At 60.9% G+C, this 22,357-nt stretch overlaps 2 protein-coding genes across 2 annotated transcripts in view; both read right to left on the bottom strand.

The window, feature by feature from the left end:
• The window catches only part of COPS6 (COP9 signalosome subunit 6), a 147,958-nt gene that overhangs the window by 111,593 nt on the left and 14,008 nt on the right, over positions 1–22,357 (bottom strand). The gene's annotated exons all lie outside the window — the stretch shown is intronic.
• CHRNB1 (cholinergic receptor nicotinic beta 1 subunit) lies at positions 4,211–15,794 on the bottom strand. Its single transcript, XM_054052703.1, has 9 exons — positions 15,737–15,794; positions 15,179–15,191; positions 14,561–14,711; positions 13,268–13,312; positions 11,739–11,848; positions 9,517–9,625; positions 7,975–8,098; positions 5,655–5,837; positions 4,211–4,623 (listed from the first exon to the last, which is right to left on the bottom strand). The coding sequence occupies exons 1-9, from the start codon at positions 15,792–15,794 to the stop codon at positions 4,346–4,348; spliced, it is 1,071 nt and encodes a 356-aa protein (XP_053908678.1). The 3' UTR covers positions 4,211–4,345.

Below are 22,357 nucleotides of genomic sequence, written 5' to 3'. Positions count from 1 at the left end.
TTGAGGCTCGCACAGGGCTCGCACGAGGGGTTCTGAGGGGTCTCAGAGCTCAAATGAGGGGTCCCGGGGTTTAAATGAGGGGTGATAAAGGTCACATAGGGGTCCCAGGGGTGGCATGAGGGTTGCACGAGGGCTCACAGGGGTCTCGGGGTTCACACGAGGGACACATGGGGGTCACATGGGGGTCCCGGAGCTCACACGAGGGCTCACGAGGGTTGCACGAGGGTCACATGGGGGTCCCGAGGCTCACACAAGGGACACATGGGGGTCACATGGGGGTCCCAGGGCTCGCACGAGGGTTGCACGAGGGTCACATGGGGGTCCCGGAGCTCGCACGAGGGCTCATGAGGGTTGCACGAGGGTCACATGGGGGTCCCGGGGCTCACACGAGGGACACATGGGGGTCACATGGGGGTCCCAGGGCTCGCACGAGGGTTGCACGAGGGTCACATGGGGGTCCCAGGGGTGGCACGAGGGCTCACGAGGGTTGCATGAGGGTCACATGGGGGTCCCGGGGCTCACACGAGGGCTCACGAGGGTTGCACGAGGGTCACATGGGGGTCCCAGGGCTCACACGAGGGTCACATGGGGGTCCCGGGGCTCGCACGAGGGTCACACGGGGGTCCCAGGGCTCGCACGAGGGCTCACGAGGGTTGCACGAGGGTCACATGGGGGTCCCGGGGCTCGCACGAGGGACACATGGGGGTCACACGGGGGTCCCGGGGCTCACATGAGGGCTCACGAGGGTTGCACGAGGGTCACATGGGGGTCCCGGGGCTCGCACGAGGGACACATGGGGGTCACATGGGGGTCCTGGGGGTCACATGAGGGCTCACGAGGGTTGCACGAGGGTCACATGGGGGTCCTGGGGTTCACACGAGGGTCACACGGGGGTCCCGGGGCTCGCACGAGGGCTCACGAGGGTTGCACGAGGGTCACATGGGGGTCCCGGGGCTCGCACGAGGGACACATGGGGGTCACATGGGGGTCCCGGGGCTCGCACGAGGGCTCACGAGGGTTGCATGAGGGTCACACGGGGGTCCCGGGGCTCGCACGAGGGACACATGGGAGTCACATGGGGGTCCTGGGGCTCGCACGAGGGACACATGGGGGTCACATGGGGGTCCCGGGGCTCGCACGAGGGTGACACGGGGGTCCCTGGGCTCGCACGAGGGCTCACCTGGAGCTGGAGGTGCTGTTGCCGCAGGCGTCGTGCGATGGTGCCGAGCGCTCGTGCGGCCGCGCGCAGGTCGGGGGGCAGTGGGGGCGGGGGGGGGGGCGGGGGGGGCGCCGCGGGGCCGACGCAGCGCGTACAGCCCGGGGGGGGGCGGAGGGGGCGGAAAGAGGGGGTACGGGGGGGGGGAGAGGGGGGAGGAGGGGGGCAGCGCAGCCCCAGGAGGGGCGGGAGGCGCTCCAGGAGCAGCTGCGGGAGACACCCACCCCACCGTCACCCCACAGGGACCCCACAGGGACCCCAAAGTCACCCCCACTGACCTCCCATTGACCCCCATTGACCCCCATTGACGCCCATTGACCGCCATTGACCGCCATTGACCCCATTGACCCCCATTGACGCCCATTGACCCCATTGACCCCCATTGACCCTCATTGACCCTCATTGACCCCCATTGACCCCCATTGACGCCCATTGACTCCCATTGACGCCCATTGACTCCCATTGACTCCCATTGACCCCCATTGACGCCCATTGACGCCCATTGACTCCCATTGACCCCCATTGACGCCCATTGACTCCCATTGACCCCCATTGACCCTCATTGACTCCCATTGACTCCCATTGACGCCCATTGACTCCCATTGACCCTCATTGACCCCATTGACCCCCACTGACCCCCATTGACTCCCATTGACCCCCATTGACTCCCATTGACCACTATTGACCTCCATTGACCTCCATTGACCCCCATTGACTCCCATTGACCCTCATTGACACCATTGACCCCCATTGACCCCCATTGACCCCCAATGACCCCCATTGACCCTCATTGACCCCCATTGACCCCCATTGACGCCCATTGATGCCCATTGACCCCCATTGACCCCCATTGACTCCCATTGACCCCCATTGACGCCCGTTGACCCTCATTGACCCCCACTGACCCCCATTGACCCCCATTGACTCCCATTGACCCCCATTGACCCCCATTGACGCCTATTGACCCCATTGACCCCCATTGACCCCATTGACCCTCATTGACCCTCATTGACGCCATTGACCCCCATTGACTCCCATTGACTCCCATTGACCCCCATTGACCCCTACTGACCCGCATTGACCCCCATTGACCCTCATTGACTCCCATTGACCCCCACTGACCCCCATTGACGCCCATTGACCGCCATTGACCCCATTGACCCTCATTGACTCCCATTGACCCCAAGTGACCCCAAGTGACCCCCATTGACGCTCATTCACTATTGTTCACTCTGAGTCACTATAGAGTCACTATGGAGTCACTATAGAGTCACTGTGGGTCACTATTGTTCACTCCGGGTCACTATAGATCCACTATAGGTCACTATAGATTCACTATTGTTTCCTCTGGGTCACTATCGTTCACTATTGTTCACTATCATTCACTCTTTACCATTCACTATGGTTCCCTCCGGGAAATGGGAAATATATATATATATATATATAGTTCACTATCGCTCACTATTGCTCACTATCACTACCATTATTGCTCACTATCATTCACTATCGCTCACTATCACTATCACTATCGCTATCATTCACTATTGTTCACTATCGCTATCATTCACTATCGTTATCACTACCACTATCACTATCGCTCACTCTCGTTCACTATCACTCACTATCATTATCACTATCGCTCACTATCACTATCATTCACTATTATTCACTATTGTTCACTATCGTTATCACTATCACTCAGTATTGCTCACTATCGCTATCACTGTCACTATCATCATTCACTATCGCTCACTCTTGTTCACTATCAATATTTCTATTGCTATCATTCACTATCATTCACTATCACTATCACTATCGTTCACTATCACTCACTATCATTCACTATCACTATCACTATCGCTCACTATCATTCACTATCACTATCACTATCGTTCACTATCACTCACTATCATTCACTATCACTCACTATCATTATCGTTCACTATCGCTCACTATCACTATCGCTCACTATTGTTCACTATAACTATAACTATTATTCACTATCATTCACTATCGCTCACTATTGTTCACTATAACTATAACTATTATTCACTATCATTCACTATCGCTCACTATTGCTTATTATCGCTATCACTATCACTCACTATCACTATCGCTCATTATCATTCACTATAATTCACTTTCACTATCACTACCGTTCACTATCACTCACTATTGTTCATTATCATTCACTATAATTCACATTCACTATCACTATCATTCACTATCGCTCACTATCGTTCACTATCGCTCACCATTGTTCACTATCACTATCACTATCGCTCACTATCGTTCATATCATTCACTATAATTCACTTTCACTGTCACTATCGTTCACTATCGCTCACTATTGCTCACTATTGTTCACTATCGCTCACCATCATTCACTATCGCTATCACTATCGCTCACTATCGTTCATTATCATTCACTATAATTCACTTTCACTATCACTATCATTCACTATCATTCACTTTTGCTCACTATCGCTCACTATCGCTATCACTATCGCTCACTATCGATCATTATCATTCACTGTAATTCACTTTCACTATCACTATCATTCACTATCGCTCACTATCGTTCACTATCGCTCACCATCGCTCACCATCGCTCACTATCGTTCACTATCGCTCACTATCGCTATCACTATCGCTCACTATCGCTCACTATCGTTCACTATCGCTCACTATCGCTATCACTATTGCTCACTATCGCTCACTATCGTTCACTATCGCTCACTATCGCTATCACTATCGCTCACTATCGCTCACTATCGTTCACTATCGCTCACTATCGCTATCACTATTGCTCACTATCGCTCACTATCGTTCACTATCGCTCACTATCGCTATCACTATCGCTCACTATCGTTCACTATTGCTCACTATCGTTATCACTATCGCTCACTATCGTTCACTATCGCTATCACTATTGCTCACTATCGCTATCACTATTGCTCACTATCGCTCACTATCGCTATCACTATCGCTCACTATCGCTATCACTATCGCTCACTATCGTTCACTATTGCTCACTATCGTTCATTATCATTCACTATAATTCACTTTCACTGTCACTATCATTCACTATCGCTCACCATCGCTCACCATCGCTCACTATCGCTATCACTATCGCTCCCTACGGTTCCCTCTCCCTCTCCCCCCGCGCCGGCGCCCCCTCACCGCGTAGGCGCCGCGGGGGGTGTCGTGCGAGGCGTGCGAGCGATGGTGCACGTTGAGGACGGCGACGCTGAGGATGACGCAGAGCGTGAGCAGCACGAGGGCGGCGGTGAGCGAGCGTGCGATGAGCGGCACCGCCAGCGACGTCGACGGCACTTTGTCCGCCAACAGCAGCAGAAACACCGTCAGCGTCAGCAGCGCAAACAGCGACAGCGTCAGCTTCTCCCCTGCACGACACTCGTGAGCCCTCGTGCGAGGGGAACGCGGCCCTCCTGCAAAGCCCTCGTGCAAACAGTCCCGATGGCCTCGTGCAAAGCTTCCCCGGTAGCCTCGTGCAAAGCCCTTCCGGGGCCCCTCTGTGCAAAGCCCTCGTGCAAATAGTCCCGATGTCCTCGTGCAAAGCCCTCGTGCAAAGCTTCCCCGGTAGCCTCGTGCAAAGCCCTTCCGGGGCCCCTCTGTGCAAAGCCCTCGTGCAAACAGTCCCGATGTCCTCGTGCAAAGCCCTTGTGCAAAGCTTCCCCGGTAGCCTCGTGCAAAGCCCTTCCAGGGCCCCTCTGTGCAAAGCCCTCGTGCAAATAGTCCGGATGTCCTCGTGCAAAGCCCTCGTGCAAAGGCTCTGGATATCCTCGTGCAAATCCATTCCGGGGCCTTCTGCACAAAGCCCTCGTGCAAGGATCCAATGTCCTCGTGCAAAGCTCTTGTGCAAAGGCTCTGTGTGGCCTCGTGCAAAGCCCTCGTGCAAAGCTTCCCGGTAGTCTCGTGCAAATCACTTCCAAGGCCTTCTGTGCAAAGCCCTCGTGCAAGGATCCACTGTCCTCGTGCAAAGCCCTCGTGCAAAGCCCTCCAGCAAAGCCTTCAGGCAGCCTCGTGCAGATCCCTCGTGCAAAGGTTCCATGTGGCCTCGTGCAAAGCCCTCGTGCAAAGATTCCAGGTAGCCTCGTGCAAAGCCCTCGTGCAAAGGCTCCATGTGGCCTCGTGCAAAGCCCTCGTGCAAAGATTCCAGGTAGCCTCGTGCAAAGCCCTCGTGCAAAGGCTCCGGGTAGCCTCGTGCAAATCCCTCGTGCGAGGGTCTGGAACCCCCCAGGCAAAGCCCTCGTGTGAGGTCTCAGTGTCCTCGTGCAAAGCCCTCGTGCAAAGCCTCAGATATCCTCGTGCAAAACCCTCGTGCGACCCCTCTCCCTGGTGTCGTTCCCCCTCCCACCCCCCGAGGTAAAATCCTGGTGCAAAAGCCCTCGTGCGAAGCCCTCGTGCGTCGCACCGGCGTCGGGGGGGAGGTAGAAGACGGCGTCGGCGAGGAGCGTGAGGAGAGCGCACGGCACGAGGACGTTCACGATGTAGAAGAGGGGTTTGCGTCGCAGCACCAGGTAAAAAGTGACGTCCTCGTGCGAAGGCCCCGCGTGACGGCGCCCGGAGCGGTGACAGAGCTCCCACTGACCGTTCTCTGCACCACAACGCTCGCACGAGGGCTCAGGCAAAGCCCCATCCTCGTGCAAAGCCTCTTGGGGAACGCTCGTCCCCTTTGTGCTCCCTCCCATCCTCGTGCAAAGAGCCGTTTTGGGCCCTGATCCTCGTGCAAAGCCCCTTCTTGACCCCCAATCCTCATTCAAAGCCCCTTTTTGTCCCCCAATCCTCATTCAAAGCCCCTTTTTTCCCCCCAATCCTCGTGCAAAGCCCCTTTTCAAACCCCAAATCCTTGTGCAAAGCCCCTTTTTGCCCCCAATCCTCGTGCAAAGCCCCTTTTTTCCCCCCGATCCTCATGCAAAGCCCCTTTTTTCCCCGATCCTCGTGCAAAGCCCCCCTTTTCCCCCGATCCTCATTCAAAGCCCCTCTTTTCCCCCCAATCCTCGTGCGAAGCCCCTTTTCAAACCCCAATTCCTCATTCAAAGCCCCTTTTTACCCCCAATCCTCATTCAAAACCCCTTTTTGTCCCCCAATCCTCGTGCAAAGCCCCTTTTTTCCCCCAATCCTCGTGCAAAGCCCCTTTTTGTCCCCCAATCCTCGTGCAAAGCCCCTTTTTGCCCCCAATCCTCGTGCAAAGCCCCTTTTCAAACCCCAACCCTCATTCAAAACCCCTTTTTGTCCCCCGATCCTCGTGCAAAGCCCCTCTTTTCCCCCCCAATCCTCGTCCAAAGCCCCTTTTTCCCCTTAATCCTCGTGCAAAGCCCCTTTCTGACTCCCAATCCTCGTGCAAAGCCCCTTTTCTCCCCCTGATCCTCGTGCAAAGCCCCTTTTCCCCCTTAATCCTCGTGCAAAGCCCCTTTTTCCCCTTAATCCTCGTGCAAAGCCCCTTTCTGACTCCCAATCCTCATGCAAAGCCCCTCTTTGTCCCCCAATCCTCGTGCAAAGCCCCTTTTTGTCCCCCAATCCTCGTGCAAAGCCCCTTTTTATCCCCAATCCTCATGCAAAGCCCCTTTTTGCCCCCAATCCTCGTTCAAAGCCCCTTTTCAAACCCCAACCCTCATTCAAAACCCCTTTTTGTCCCCTGATCCTCGTGCAAAGCCCCTCTTTTCCCCCCCGATCCTCGTCCAAAGCCCCTTTTTTCCCTCTGATCCTCGTGCAAAGCCCCTTTCTGACTCCCAATCCTCGTGCAAAGCCCCTCTTTGTCCCCCAATCCTCGTGCAAAGCCCCTTTTTTGCCCCAACCCTCGTGCAAAGCCCCTTTTTGTCCCCCAATCCTCATTCAAAACCCCTTTTTGTCCCCCAATCCTCATTCAAAGCCCCTTTTTGTCCCCCAATCCTCGTGCAAAGCCCCTCTTTGCCCCCTGATCCTCATGCAAAGCCCCTTTCTGACTCCCGATCCTCGTGCAAAGCCCCTTTCTGACCCCCCGATCCTCGTGCAAAGCCCCTTTCCCCCCCTGATCCTCGTTCAAAGCCCCTTTTTCCCCCTGATCCTCGTGCAAAGCCCCTTTTTCCCCCGATCCTCGTCCAAAGCCCCCCTTTTCCCCCCGATCCTCGTGCAAATCCCCTCTTTGCCCCCTGATCCTCGTGCAAAGCCCCTTTCTGACCCCCCCGATCCTCGTGCAAAGCCCCTCTTTGTCCCCCAATCCTTGTGCAAAGCCCCTTTTTTGCCCCCAACCCTCGTGCAAAGCCCCTTTTTGTCCCCCAATTCCTCATTCAAAGCCCCTCTTTTCCCCCCGATCCTCGTGCAAAGCCCCTTTCTGACCCCCCGATCCTCGTGCAAAGCCCCTTTTCCCCCCGATCCTCGTGCAAAGCCCCTTTTCAAACCCTAATCCTCATTCAAAACCCCTTTTTGTCCCCCAATCCTCATTCAAAGCCCCTTTTTTCCCCCCTGATCCTCGTGCGAAGCCCCTTTTCAAACCCCAATCCCCATTCAAAACCCTTTTTTGACCCCCAATCCTCGTGCAAAGCCCCTTTTTGTCCCCCAATCCTCATTCAAAGCCCCCCTTTTGCCCCCTGATCCTCGTCCAAATCCCCTTTTCCCCCCTGATCCTCGTGCAAAGCCCCTTTTTTCCCCCGTGATCCTCGTGCAAAGCCCCCCCTCTGCCCCCCTGATCCTCGTGCGAAGCCCCCCCCGTGCCCCCCCGATCCTCGTGCGAAGCCCCCCCGCGCGGGGCTCACCCTGGAAGTGGGGTGCGAGGGCGGCGCCCCCCCCCGCCGGGCGCAGCCGCAGCTCCGCGGCGCCGTAGGAGCCCGAGCGGAACACGAGGGAACAGTTCTGCCAATCGAAGGGGAAATGCGACACCTGAGGGGGGAAAAGGGGGGGTCAGGGGACCCCAAAAACCACCCCCCGGCACCCCAAACCCCAGCGCGCACCCCAAAACTCTACCAGGAACCCCTTAAACACCCCAAAAACCCCTCCCAGATACCCCAAAACACTCCCAGGAGCCCCTTAAACACCCCAAAACTCTCACAGGAACCCCTCCAGACACCCCAAAACCCTCTCAGGACCCCCCATAACCCCTCCAGACACCCCAAAACACTCCCAGGAGCCCCCCAGACACCCCAAAACCCTCCCAGGACCCCCCCAGACACCCCAAAACTCTCCCAGGACCCCCCTAAACCCACTCGGGACACCCCAAAACCCTCCCAGGACCCCCTAAACCCCCCCAGACACCCCAAAACTCTCACAGGATCCCCCTAAACCCACTCAGGACACCCCAAAACTCTCCCAGGAACCCCCTAAACCCCTCCAGACACCCCAAAACCCTCCCAGGAACCCCCTAAACCCCTGCAGACACCCCAAACCCCTCCCAGACACCCCAAAACCCTCCCAGGACCCCCCTAAACCCCTCCAGACACTCCAAACCCCTCCCAGACGCCCCCAAAACTCTCCCAGGACCCCCTTAAACACCCCAAAACTCTCACAGGAACCTCCCCAGACACCCCAAAACCCTCCCAGGACCACCCTAAACCCCTTCAGACACCCCAAAACTCTCCCAGGACCCCCTCTAAACCCCTCCAGACACCCCAAAACCCTCCCAGACACCCCAAAACTCTCCCAGGACGCCCCTAAACCCCTCCAGACACCCCAAAACCCTCCCAGGACCCCCCTAAACCCCCTCAGACACCCCAAACCCCTCCCAGACGCCCCAAAACCCTCCCAGGAACCCCCTAAACCCCTCCAGACACCCCAAAACCCTCCCAGACACCCCAAAACCCTCCCAGGACCCCCTTAAACACCCCAAAACTCTCACAGGAACCCCTCCAGACACCCCAAAACCCTCCCAGGACCACCCTAAACCCCCTCAGACACCCCAAAACCCTCCCAGGACCCCCCTAACCCCCCCCCCAAACCCTCCTTATACCCCCTCGGACCCCCCCTAAGCCCTCCTTATGTCCCCCCCAGACCTCCCCCAGACTCCCCCCAAAATACTCAGGACCCCCCTAAACCCCCCCCAGACCCCCCAAATCCTCCTTGTGCCCCCCCAGACTCCCCCCAAAATACTGAGGACCCCCCTAAACCCCCCCCAGACCCCCCAAATCCTCCTTATGCCCCCCCCAGACCCCATCCAGACTCCCCCTAAAACCCTCAGGACCCCTCAAATCCTCCTTATACCCCCCCCAGACCCCCCCCAAAACCCCTCAGGACCCCCCAAATCCTCCTTACACCCCCTGGGACCCCCCCAAATCCTCCTTGTGCCCCCCCAGACCCCCCCTCACCCGGATGGGGCAGCGGCTGCGGAACAGTGCCGGCGGCCGCCAGCGCACGGAGCCATTGGGGGAGACCACCGCGCGGCTCCCCAGCGACACCCCAAATTCGCCGTCATTGCTTTTGGGGGGGGGGGAAGGGGGGGGGGGGAATCAGCACCTTAAGAGCCCCCCGAAACCCCAAACCCCCCCGTACGCCCCCCTCCGATCACCCCAACCCCCCTGTACGCACCCCCCCAAATCCACCGGAGTACCCTCAAACCACCCCCAGGAACCCCAAATCATCCCCTCAGCCCCCCCCAAACCCCCCCTTTCTGACCCCCCCTCAGCCTCATAGGACCCCCCCAAACCCCCCTTTCTGACCCCCCCCATCCCCCCTTTCTGACCCCCCCTCAGCCCCATAGCCCCCCCAAACCCCCCTTTCTGACCCCCCTCAGCCCCATAGCCCCCCCCAAACCCCCCTTTCTGACCCCCCTCAGCCCCATAGGACCCCCCCAACCCTCCTTTCTGACCCCCCTCAGCCCCATAGAACCCCCTCAGCCCCATAGGACCCCCAAACCCCCCCTTTCTGACCCCCTCAGCCCCATAGCCCCCCCCCAAAACCCCCCTTTCTGACCCCCTCAGCCCCATAGCCCCCCCCAAACCCCCCTTTCTGACCCCCCTCAGCCCCATAGGACCCCCCCAAACCCCCCTTTCTGACCCCCCTCAGCCCCATAGAACCCCCAAACCCCCCTTTCTGACCCCCCTCAGCCCCATAGGACCCCCAAACCCCCCTTTCTGACCCCCCTCAGCCCCATAGGACCCCCCCAAACCCCCCTTTCTGACCCCCCCCAGCCCCATAGGACCCCCCCAGCCCCCCTTTCTGACCCCCCCCCAGCCCCATAGGACCCCCAAACCCCCCCTTTCTGACCCCCCTCAGCCCCATAGAACCCCCTCAGCCCCATAGCCCCCCCCAAATCCCCTTTCTGACCCCCCTCAGCCCCATAGGACCCCCAAACCCCTCTTTCTGACCCCCCTCAGCCCCATAGCCCCCCCAAACCCCCCTTCTGACCCCCCCTCAGCCCCATAGCCCCCCCAAACCCCCCTTTCTGACCCCCCCTCAGCCCCATAGCCCCCCCAAACCCCCCTTCTGACCCCCCCTCAGCCCCATAGCCCCCCCAAACCCCCCTTTCTGACCCCCCTCAGCCCCATAGGACCCCCCAAACCCCCCTTCTGACCCCCCCTCAGCCCCATAGCCCCCCCAAACCCCTCTTTCTGACCCCCCTCAGCCCCATAGCCCCCCCCAAACCCCCCTTCTGACCCCCCCTCAGCCCCATAGCCCCCCCAAACCCCCCTTTCTGACCCCCCTCAGCCCCATAGGACCCCCAAACCCCCCTTTCTGACCCCCCTCAACCCCATAGAACCCCCTCAGCCCCATAGCCCCCCCCAAACCCCCCTTTCTGACCCCCCTCAGCCCCATAGGACCCCCCCAGCCCCATAGAACCCCCCTCAGCCCCATAGAACCCCCCCAAACCCCCCTTTCTGACGTCCCCCAGCCCCATAGATCCCCCCTCAGCCCCATAGCCCCCCCCAAACCCCTCTTTCTGACCCCCCTCAGCCCCATAGAACCCCCCTCAGCCCCATAGAACCCCCTCAGCCCCATAGGACCCCCAAACCCCCCTTTCTGACCCCCCTCAGCCCCATAGAACCCCCCTCAGCCCCATAGCCCCCCCCCACCCCCCTTTCTGACCCCCCTCAGCCCCATAGAACCCCCTCAGCCCCATAGAACCCCCCCAAACCCCCTTTCTGACCCCCCTCAGCCCCATAGAACCCCCTCAGCCCCCCTTTCTGACCCCCCTCAGCCCCATAGAACCCCCTCAGCCCCATAGGACCCCCCCAAACCCCCCTTTCTGACCCCCCCTCAGCCCCATAGCCCCTCCCAAACCCCCCTTTCTGACCCCCCTCAGCCCCATAGAACCCCCTCAGCCCCATAGCCCCCCCCCAAACCCCCCTTTCTGACCCCCCTCAGCCCCATAGAACCCCCTCAGCCCCATAGAACCCCCTCAGCCCCATAGGACCCCCCCAAAACCCCCCTTTCTGACCCCCCCCAGCCCCATAGCCCCCCCCCAAACCCCTCTTTCTGACCCCCCCCAGCCCCATAGCCCCCCCCAAACCCCCCTTTCTGCCGTCCCCCAACCCCATAGATCCCCCCCCAGCCCCATAGACCCCCCCCCCGCCCCATAGCCCCCCCTCACTTGTTCTCCAGCCCCACATCTGGCAGCCAGAGCTGCTCGGAGGGCACCCGCAGCACCCGCAGCCCCCCATGGGTTTGGGGGTCCCAGCGCAGCCGCGGGTCCTGCCAGCCCTGCGGGGGGGGGGGGGGGAAAGTGGGATTGGGGGGACCCCCCCCCGCACCCCAAAACACCCCGACCCCCTCCAGGCCCCCCCCCCCAAAACCCCCTTATTGCTCCCCCCCCCAACCCCCCTTTTAATCTCCCCAACCCCTCCCTTTTTGCCCCCCCAAATCCCTCCCACCCCACTTTTTGCCCCTTCACCCCCCCAGGGACCCCCAACCCCCACTTTTTGCCCCCCCAAATCCCTCAGGGATCCCCAAATCCCCCTTCAACCCCCCCAGGGACCCCCAACCCCCTCCTTTTTGCCCCCCCAAATTCCTCAGGGACCCCCAAATCCCCCCCAACCCCCCCTTTTTTGCCCCTTCAACCCCCCCAGGGACCCCCAAATCCCCCCCAAACCCCCCAAAATCCTCAGGGATCCCCAAATCCCCCCCAACTCCCCCTTTTTTGCCCCTTCAACCCCCCCCAGGGACCCCCAAATCCCCCCAAGCCCCCCCCAAATTCCTCAGGGACCCCCAAATGCCCCTCCAAACCGCCTTTTTGCCCCTTCAACCCCCCCCAGGGACCCCCAAATCCCCCCCAAGCCCCCCCAAATCCCCCAGGGACCCCCAAATGCCCCTCCAAACCGCCTTTTTGCCCCTTCAACCCCCCCCAGGGACCCCCAAATCCCCCCCAAACCCCCCCAAAATCCTCAGGGACCCCCAAATGCCCCTCCAAACCGCCTTTTTGCCCCTTCAACCCCCCCCAGGGACCCCCAAATCCCCCCCAAACCCCCCCAAAATCCTCAGGGATCCCCAAATCCCCCCCAACTCCCCCTTTTTTGCCCCTTCAACCCCCCCCAGGGACCCCCAAATCCCCCCCCAAGCCCCCCCAAATCCCTCAGGGACCCCCAAATGCCCCTCCAAACCCCCTTTTTGTCCCTTCAACCCCCCCCAGGGACCCCCCAACCCCCCTTTTTGCCCCCCACAAATTCCTCAGGGACCCCCAAATGCCCCTCCAAACCCCCTTTTTGCCCCTTCAACCCCCCCCAGGGACCCCCAAATCCCCCCCAAACCCCCCCAAATCCCTCAGGGATCCCCAAATCCCCCCCCACCCCCCTCTTTTTTGCCCCTTCAACCCCCCCAGGGACCCCCAAATCCCCCCCAAGCCCCCCCAAATTCCTCAGGGACCCCCAAATGCCCCTCCAAACCCCCTTTTTGCCCCTTCAACCCCCCCCAGGGACCCCCAAATCCCCCCCCAAGCCCCCCCAAATTCCTCAGGGACCCCCAAATGCCCCTCCAAACCCCCTTTTTGCCCCTTCAACCCCCCCCAGGGACCCCCAAATCCCCCCCAAACCCCCCTTTTTGCCCCCTCACCCCCCCTTTTGCCCCTCCACCCCCCCCTCAGGGCCCCCCAAGCCCCCCCTTTTTGCCCCCCAAACCCCCCCATACCAGATCCAGGTAGACTTTGGTCGTCAGCTCCTCGTGTTTTTCATCCTGGGGGGGATTCGGGATGGACTTTTGGACCCCCCCCCAAAAAAAATAAAGGGGACCCCTCTCTCCTCCATAGCACCCCCACAGCCCCCCATTTCTGACCCCCCCCCCCCCGCCCATAAAGACCCCCCCCAGGACCCCCCAACCCCCCTTTTCTGCCCCCCCAGCATCCTAAGACCCCCCCCAGATCCCCTTTTCTGCCCCCCCAGACCCTCTAAGACCCCCCCAGGACCCCCCCCAGATCCCCTTTTCTGCCCCCCCAGACCCCCTAAGACCCCCACAGGCCCCCCCCAACCCCCCTAATACCCCCCCAGGACCCCCCCCAACCCCCCTTTTCTGCCCCCCCAGACCCCCTAAGACTCCCCCAGGACCCCCCCCAGCCCCCCTTTTCTCCCCCCCCCAGCCCCCAAGAGCCCCCCAGGACCCCCATAACCCCTTAGGACCCCTCCAGCCCCCCTTTTCTGCCCCCCCCAGACCCCCTAAGACCCCCCAAGGACCCCCCCAACCCCCCAAGACCCCCCAAGGACCCCCCCCACCCCCCTTTTCTCCCCCCCCCAGCCCCCTAAGATCCCCCCCAGACCCCCTTTTCTTCTCCCCCAGCCCCCTTAGACCCCCCCCAGGACCCCCCCAACCCCCCTTTTCTGCCCCCCCAGACTCCCTAACACCCCCCCAGGACCCCCCCAAACCTCCTTTTCTCCCCCCCCAGCCCCCTTAGAGCCCCCCAGATCCCCTTTTCTGCCCCCCCAGCCCCCTAATACCCCCCCAGGACCCCCCCAACCCCCTTTTTCTGCCCCCCCCAGCCTCCTAGAACCCCCCCAACCCCCCTTTTCTGCCCCCCCAGACCCCTAATACCCCCCCAGGACCCCCCCAACCCCCTTTTTCTGCCCCCCCCAGCCTCCTAGAACCCCCCAACCCCCCTTTTCTCCCCCCCCAGCCCCCTTAGACCCCCCCAGATCCCCTTTTCTGCCCCCCCAGACCCTCTAAGACCCCCCCAGGACCCCCCCAACCCCCCTTTTCTCCCCCCCAGACCCCCTAATACCCCCCCAGCCCCCTAAGACCCCCCCAGGACCCCCCCAACCCCCCTTTTCTGCGCCCCCAGACCCTCTAATACCCCCCCAGGACCCCCCCAACCCCCCTTTTCTGCCCCCCCCAGCCCCCAAGACCCCCCCAGGACCCCCCCAGCCCCCCTTTTCTGGCCCCCCCAGACCCCTAATACCCCCCCAGGACCCCCCCAGCCCCCCAATATCGTACCAGACTGATGAGCTGCGCCAGTTCCAGCCCCACCCGCACCTCCACGGCCCCCCCCGGCCCCCGCGGCCGAACCCCCGCCCGGTACCGGCCCAGCAGCTCCCGCAGCAGCCGCTGCCCGGGGGGGGGGGGGGCACGGGGGGGGCGCACCGCCCTGGGGGGACAGGAAGGAAAAGGGGGGGTGTGGGGGGGGGGGGGGCACTCAAAATTAGGGGGGGCAAAAGGGGGGGGATATGAGTTTGGGGGGGGGGAATGGGCATGGGGGGGTTCAATGAGGCGGGGGGGGCAGAAGGGGGGGGAGGCAAATGGAAGGGGGGGCAAATAGGGGGGATTTGGGGGTCATTTAGTAAGGGGGGGGACATTGGGGGGGTCTTTGGGGGGGGGAGGGCACTGGGGGGGCAAATGGAAAGGGGGGGGCAAATGGGGGGGGGTCACCTAAAGGGGGGGCAAATGGAAAGGGGGGGCAAATGGGGGGGTCCTAAAAGGGGGGGCAAATGGAAAGGGGGGGGCAAATGGGGGGGGTCACCTAAAGGGGGGGTAAAATGGAAGGGGGGGGAAATGGGGGGGGTCCTAAAAGGGGGGGCAAATGGAAAGGGGGGGTGAAAAGGGGGGGTCCCAAACGGGGTGGTGTCACCTAAAGGGGGGGGGGGGCAAATGGAAGGGGGGGGGCAAGTGGGGGGGGACCCAAAGCGGGGGGGATTTGGGGGTCATTTAGTAAGGGGGGGGGAACATTGGGGGGTCTTAAGGGGGGGGAGGGCACTGGGGGGGGGAATGGAAAGAGGGGGGCAAATGGGGGGGGTCCCAAGGTGGGGGATTTGGGGGTCATTTAGTAAGGGGGGGGAACATTGGGGGGTCTTTGGGGGTGGGGGGGCAATGGGGGGGGCAAATGGAAAGGGGGGGGCAAATGGGGGGGAGTCACGGAAAGGGGGGGGCAAATGGAAAGGGGGGGGCAAATGTGGGGGGGGCAAATGTGGGGGGGGTCACCTAAAGGGGGGGCCCCAACTTGGGGGGGGGGCGCAAATGGAAGGGGGGGAGCAAGGGGGGGGCAAACGGGGTGGGGGGGGGTCTCAAAAGGGGGGGGGAGGGGGTCCTCAAGGGAGGGGGTGTCCCAAGGGAATGGGGGGGGGGTCCTCAATAAGGTGGGGTTCGGGGGGGGGGGGGGGGGTAGAAAATCGGTACCGAGGCCGCAGAGGAGGAGGAGGAGGAGGACGAGGCTGAAGGCTCCGCTCGGCGCCATTTCGGGGTGAGGGGGGGGGTTGGGGGGGGGGGGCAGGTGTGGGGCGGGGGGGGGCACTTATGGGGCTGAGGGGGGGGGCGGGGCCGCAGCACCTGCTCCGGATGTGGGGGAGGGGCGGGGGATGGGGGGGGCAATGGGGAGAGACGGCCCCGCCCCCCCCAGCCCCATAACTGCCCCATAAGGGCCCCGCAGAGCCCCATAACTGCTCCCCCCACCCCATAGCGCCCCCCTCAGACCCACAAGTGCCCCCCCAGACCCATAACTGCCCCATAAGTGCCCCCTGAGCCCCATAACTGCTCCCCCCACCCCGTAACGACCCCCCTCAGACCCACAAGTGCCTCTTCAGACCCATAACTGCCCCATAAGTGCCCCCCCGAGCCCCATAACTGCTCCCCCCACCCCATAGCGCCCCCCTCAGACCCACAAGTGCCTCTTCAGACCCATAACTGCCCCATAAGTGCCCCGCAGAGCCCCATAACTGCTCCCCCCACCCCATAGCGCCCCCCTCAGACCCACAAGTGCCTCTTCAGACCCATAACTGCCCCACAAAAGTGCCCCCTGAGCCCCATAACTGCTCCCCACACCCCATAGCGCCCCCCTCAGACCCACAAGTGCCCCCCCAGCCCCATAACTGCCCCATAAGTGCCCCCCTGAGCCCCATAACTGCTCCCCCCACCCCATAGCGCCCCCCCTCAGACCCACAAGTGCCTCTTCAGACCCATAACTGCCCCACAAGGGCCCCCCGAGCCCCATAACTGCTCCCCACACCCCATAGCGCCCCCCTCAGACCCACAAGTGCCTCTTCAGACCCATAACTGCCCCATAAGTGCCCCCTGAGCCCCATAACTGCTCCCCACACCCCATAGCGCCCCCCCTCAGACCCACAAGTGCCTCTTCAGACCCATAACTGCCCCATAAGTGCCCCGCAGAGCCCCATAACTGCTCCCCCCACCCCATAGCGCCCCCCTCAGACCCACAAGTGGCTCTTCAGACCCATAACTGCCCCATAAGTGCCCCCCGAGCCCCATAACTGCTCCCCACACCCCATAACGCCCCCCTCAGACCCACAAGTGCCCCCCCAGCCCCATAACTGCCCCACAAGGGCCCCCCAGAGCCCCATAACTGCTCCCCCCACCCCATAGCGCCCCCCCTCAGACCCACAAGTGCCCCTCCAGCCCCATAACTGCCCCACAAGTGCCCCCCGAGCCCCATATCTGCTTCCTCCACCCCATAGCGCCCCCCCTCAGACCCACAAGTGCCCCCCCAGCCCCATAACTGCCCCATAAGTGCCCCCCACCCCATAACACACCCCCTCAGACCCACAAGTGCCTCTCCAGCCCCACAAGTGCCCCCCAAGACCCCCATATCTGCTCCCCCCCACCCCATCGCCACTCCCCGCCCCACAAGTGCCCCTCCAGACCCATAACCGCACCTCCAGACCCACATCTGCCCCCCCAAGACCCCCATACCTGCCCCCTAGGACCCCCATATCTGCTCCCCCCACCCCATAACGACCCCCCTCAGACCCACAAGTGCCTCTTCAGACCCATAACTGCCCCATAAGTGCCCCCCGAGCACCATAACTGCTCCCCCCACCCCATAGCGCCCCCCTCAGACCCACAAGTGCCTCTCCAGCCCCATAACTGCCCCACAAGTGCCCCCTGAGCCCCATAACTGCTCCCCACACCCCATAACGCCCCCCTCAGACCCACAAGTGCCTCTTCAGACCCATAACTGCCCCATAAGTGCCCCCCACCCCATAACACACCCCCTCAGACCCACAAGTGCCCCTCCAGCCCCATAACTGCCCCCCAAGACCCCCATATCTGCTCCCCCCCACCCCATCGCCACTCCCCCTGCCCCACAAGTGCCCCTCCAGCCCCATAACCGCACCTCCAGCCCCACATCTGCCCCCCCAAAACCCCCATATCTGCTCCCCCCACCCCATAGCGCCCCCCCTCAGACCCACAAGTGCCCCTCCAGCCCCATAACTGCCCCATAAGTGCCCCCTGAGCCCCATAACTGCTCCCCCCACCCCATAGCGCCCCCCTCAGACCCACAAGTGCCTCTTCAGACCCATAACTGCCCCATAAGTGCCCCCCACCCCATAACACACCCCCTCAGACCCACAAGTGCCCCCCCAGCCCCACAACTGCCCCCCAAGACCCCCATATCTGCTCCCCCCCACCCCATCGCCACTCCCCCTGCCCCACAAGTGCCCCTCCAGCCCCATAACCGTACCTCCAGCCCCACATCTGCCCCCCCAAGACCCCCATATCTGCTCCCCCCACCCCATAACGACCCCCCTCAGACCCACAAGTGCCTCTCCAGCCCCATAACTGCCCCACAAAAGTGCCCCCTGAGCCCCATAACTGCTCCCCACACCCCATAGCGCCCCCCTCAGACCCACAAGTGCCCCCGAGCCCTACAACTGCTCCCCATATCTGCTCCCCCCCACCCCATCGCCACTCCCCCTGCCCCACAAGTGCCCCTCCAGCCCCATAACCGCACCTCCAGACCCCCATATCTGCTCCCCCCACCCCATAACTGCCCCCCCTCGCCCCATAAGTGCCCCCCCCCTTCCCCAACACCGCGTTGGTACAAAGTGGTGGTTTATTGAGGGGGGGAACTGCTGTCAATCATGCGGGGGGGCGGGGCTTATTGCTCTCGGTGCGCGAGGGGGGCGTGGCCAGCCGGGAGGGGGGGCGTGGTCGGCTGGGAAGGGGGCGTGGCTTTGTGGGGCTGATGGGGCGGGGCTCGGGCCCCCCCGGGGGTGTCAGTGCGGGGGGGGCCCGGAGGGCACAGGTTTGGGGTCAGAAAGTGCAGGTTTGGGGTCAAAAGTCACGAGTTTGGGGTCAGAAATCACCAGTTTGGGGTCGAAGTCACAGATTTGGGGTCAGAAATGGCCGTTTTGGGTGCGAGGTCACCAGTTTGGGGTCAGAAATGGCCGTTTTGGGTGCGAGGTCACCAGTTTGGGGTCAGAAATGGTCGGTTTGGGTGCGAGGTCACCAGTTTGGGGTCAGAAATGGCCGATTTGGGTGCGAGGTCACCAGTTTGGGGTCAGAAATGGCCGATTTGGGTGCGAGGTCACCAGTTTGGGGTCAGAAATGGTCGGTTTGGGTGCGAGGTCACCAGTTTGGGGTCAGAAATGGCTGATTTGGGTGCGAGGTCACCAGTTTGGGGTCAGAAATGGTCGGTTTGGGTGCGAGGTCACCAGTTTGGGGTCAGAAATGGCCGTTTTGGTTGCGAGGTCACCAGTTTGGGGTCAGAAATGGCCGATTTGGGTGCGAGGTCACCAGTTTGGGGTCAGAAATGGCCGATTTGGGTGCGAGGTCACCAGTTTGGGGTCAGAAATGGTCGGTTTGGGTGCGAGGTCACCAGTTTGGGGTCAGAAATGGCCGATTTGGGTGCGAGGTCACCAGTTTGGGGTCAGAAATGGCCGATTTGGGTGCGAGGTCACCAGTTTGGGGTCAGAAATGGCCGTTTTGGGTGCGAGGTCACCAATTTGGGGTCAGAAATGGTCGGTTTGGGTGCGAGGTCACCGGTTTGGGGTCAGAAATGGCCGATTTGGGTGCGAGGTCACCAATTTGGGGTCAGAAATGGCCGATTTGGGTGCGAGGTCACCGGTTTGGGGTCAGAAATGGCCGATTTGGGTACGAGGTCACCGGTTTGGGGTCAGAAATGGTCGGTTTGGGTGCGAGGTCACCGGTTTGGGGTCAGAAATGGCCGATTTGGGTGCGAGGTCACCAGTTTGGGGTCAGAAATGGCCGATTTGGGTGCGAGGTCACCAGTTTGGGGTCAGAAATGGCCGATTTGGGTGCGAGGTCACCAGTTTGGGGTCAGAAATGGTCGATTTGGGTGCGAGGTCACCAGTTTGGGGTCAGAAATGGCCGATTTGGGTGCGAGGTCACCGGTTTGGGGTCAGAAATGGCCGCTTTGGGTGCGAGGTCACCAGTTTGGGGTCAGAAATGGCCGATTTGGGTGCGAGGTCACCAGTTTGGGGTCAGAAATGGCCGATTTGGGTGCGAGGTCACCAGTTTGGGGTCAGAAATGGTCGGTTTGGGTGCGAGGTCACCAGTTTGGGGTCAGAAATGGCCGTTTTGGGTGCGAGGTCACCAGTTTGGGGTCAGAAATGGCCGATTTGGGTGCGAGGTCACCAGTTTGGGGTCAGAAACGGTCGGTTTGGGTGCGAGGTCACCAGTTTGGGGTCAGAAATGGTCGGTTTGGGTGCGAGGTCACCAGTTTGGGGTCAGAAATGGTCGGTTTGGGTGCGAGGTCACCAGTTTGGGGTCAGAAATGGCCGATTTGGGTGCGAGGTCACCAGTTTGGGGTCAGAAATGGCCGTTTTGGGTGCGAGGTCACCAGTTTGGGGTCAGAAATGGCCGATTTGGGTGCGAGGTCACCAGTTTGGGGTCAGAAATGGCCGATTTGGGTGCGAGGTCACCAGTTTGGGGTCAGAAATGGCCTATTTGGGTGCGAGGTCACCAGTTTGGGGTCCGAAATGGTCGGTTTGGGTGCGAGGTCACCAGTTTGGGGTCAGAAATGGCCGATTTGGGTGCGAGGTCACCAGTTTGGGGTCAGAAATGGCCGATTTGGGTGCGAGGTCACCAGTTTGGGGTCAGAAATGGTCGGTTTGGGTGCGAGGTCACCAGTTTGGGGTCAGAAATGGCCGATTTGGGTGCGAGGTCACCAGTTTGGGGTCAGAAATGGTCGGTTTGGGTGCGAGGTCACCAGTTTGGGGTCAGAAATGGTCGATTTGGGTGCGAGGTCACCAGTTTGGGGTCAGAAATGGCTGTTTTGGGTGCGAGGTCACCAGTTTGGGGTCAGAAATGGCCGATTTGGGTGCGAGGTCACCAGTTTGGGGTCCGAAATGGTCGGTTTGGGTGCGAGGTCACCAGTTTGGGGTCAGAAATGGCCGTTTTGGGTGCGAGGTCACCGGTTTGGGGTCAGAAATGGCCGATTTGGGTGCGAGGTCACCAGTTTGGGGTCAGAAATGGCCGATTTGGGTACGAGGTCACCGGTTTGGGGTCAGAAATGGTCGGTTTGGGTGCGAGGTCACCAGTTTGGGGTCAGAAATGGTCGGTTTGGGTGCGAGGTCACCAGTTTGGGGTCAGAAATTGCCAGTTTGGGTGCGAGGTCACCAGTTTGGGGTCAGAAATGGCCGTTTTGGGTGCGAGGTCACCAGTTTGGGGTCAGAAATGGCCGATTTGGGTGCGAGGTCACCGGTTTGGGGTCAGAAATGGCCGATTTGGGTGCGAGGTCACCAGTTTGGGGTCAGAAATGGCCGATTTGGGTGCGAGGTCACCAGTTTGGGGTCCGAAATGGCCGATTTGGGTGCGAGGTCACCAGTTTGGGGTCCGAAATGGCCGATTTGGGTGCGAGGTCACCAGTTTGGGGTCAGAAATGGCCGATTTGGGTGCGAGGTCACCAGTTTGGGGTCAGAAATGGCCGATTTGGGTGCGAGGTCACCGGTTTGGGGTCAGAAATGGCCGATTTGGGTGCGAGGTCACCAGTTTGGGGTCAGAAATGGTCGGTTTGGGTGCGAGGTCACCAGTTTGGGGTCAGAAATGGTCGGTTTGGGTGCGAGGTCACCAGTTTGGGGTCAGAAATGGCCGATTTGGGTGCGAGGTCACCAGTTTGGGGTCAGAAATGGTCGATTTGGGTGCGAGGTCACCAGTTTGGGGTCAGAAATGGCTGTTTTGGGTGCGAGGTCACCAGTTTGGGGTCAGAAATGGCCGATTTGGGTGCGAGGTCACCAGTTTGGGGTCCGAAATGGCCGATTTGGGTGCGAGGTCACCAGTTTGGGGTCAGAAATGGCCGATTTGGGTGCGAGGTCACCAGTTTGGGGTCAGAAATGGTCGGTTTGGGTGCGAGGTCACCAGTTTGGGGTCAGAAATGGTCGGTTTGGGTGCGAGGTCACCAGTTTGGGGTCAGAAATGGCTGATTTGGGTGCGAGGTCACCAGTTTGGGGTCAGAAATGGCCGGTTTGGGTGCGAGGTCACCAGTTTGGGGTCAGAAATGGCCGTTTTGGGTGCGAGGTCACCAGTTTGGGGTCAGAAATGGCCGGTTTGGGTGCGAGGTCACCGGTTTGGGGTCAGAAATGGCCGATTTGGGTGCGAGGTCACCAGTTTGGGGTCAGAAATGGTCGGTTTGGGTGCGAGGTCACCAGTTTGGGGTCAGAAATGGCCGATTTGGGTGCGAGGTCACCAGTTTGGGGTCAGAAATGGCCGTTTTAGGTGCGAGGTCACCAGTTTGGGGTCAGAAATGGCCGTTTTGGGTGCGAGGTCACCAGTTTGGGGTCAGAAATGGCCGTTTTGGGTGCGAGGTCACCAGTTTGGGGTCAGAAATGGCCGTTTTGGGTGCGAGGTCACCAGTTTGGGGTCAGAAATGGTCGGTTTGGGTGCGAGGTCACCAGTTTGGGGTCAGAAATGGTCGGTTTGGGTGCGAGGTCACCAGTTTGGGGTCAGAAATGGTCGGTTTGGGTGCGAGGTCACCGGTTTGGGGTCAGAAATGGCCGATTTGGGTGCGAGGTCACCAGTTTGGGGTCAGAAATGGCCGATTTG

Source organism: Cuculus canorus, chromosome 36, assembly GCF_017976375.1.
Source record: "Cuculus canorus isolate bCucCan1 chromosome 36, bCucCan1.pri, whole genome shotgun sequence".
NCBI lineage: Eukaryota > Metazoa > Chordata > Aves > Cuculiformes > Cuculidae > Cuculus > Cuculus canorus.
The sequence above is the reverse complement of the archived record's forward strand: the minus strand, read 5'-3'. Positions and strand labels throughout refer to the sequence as shown.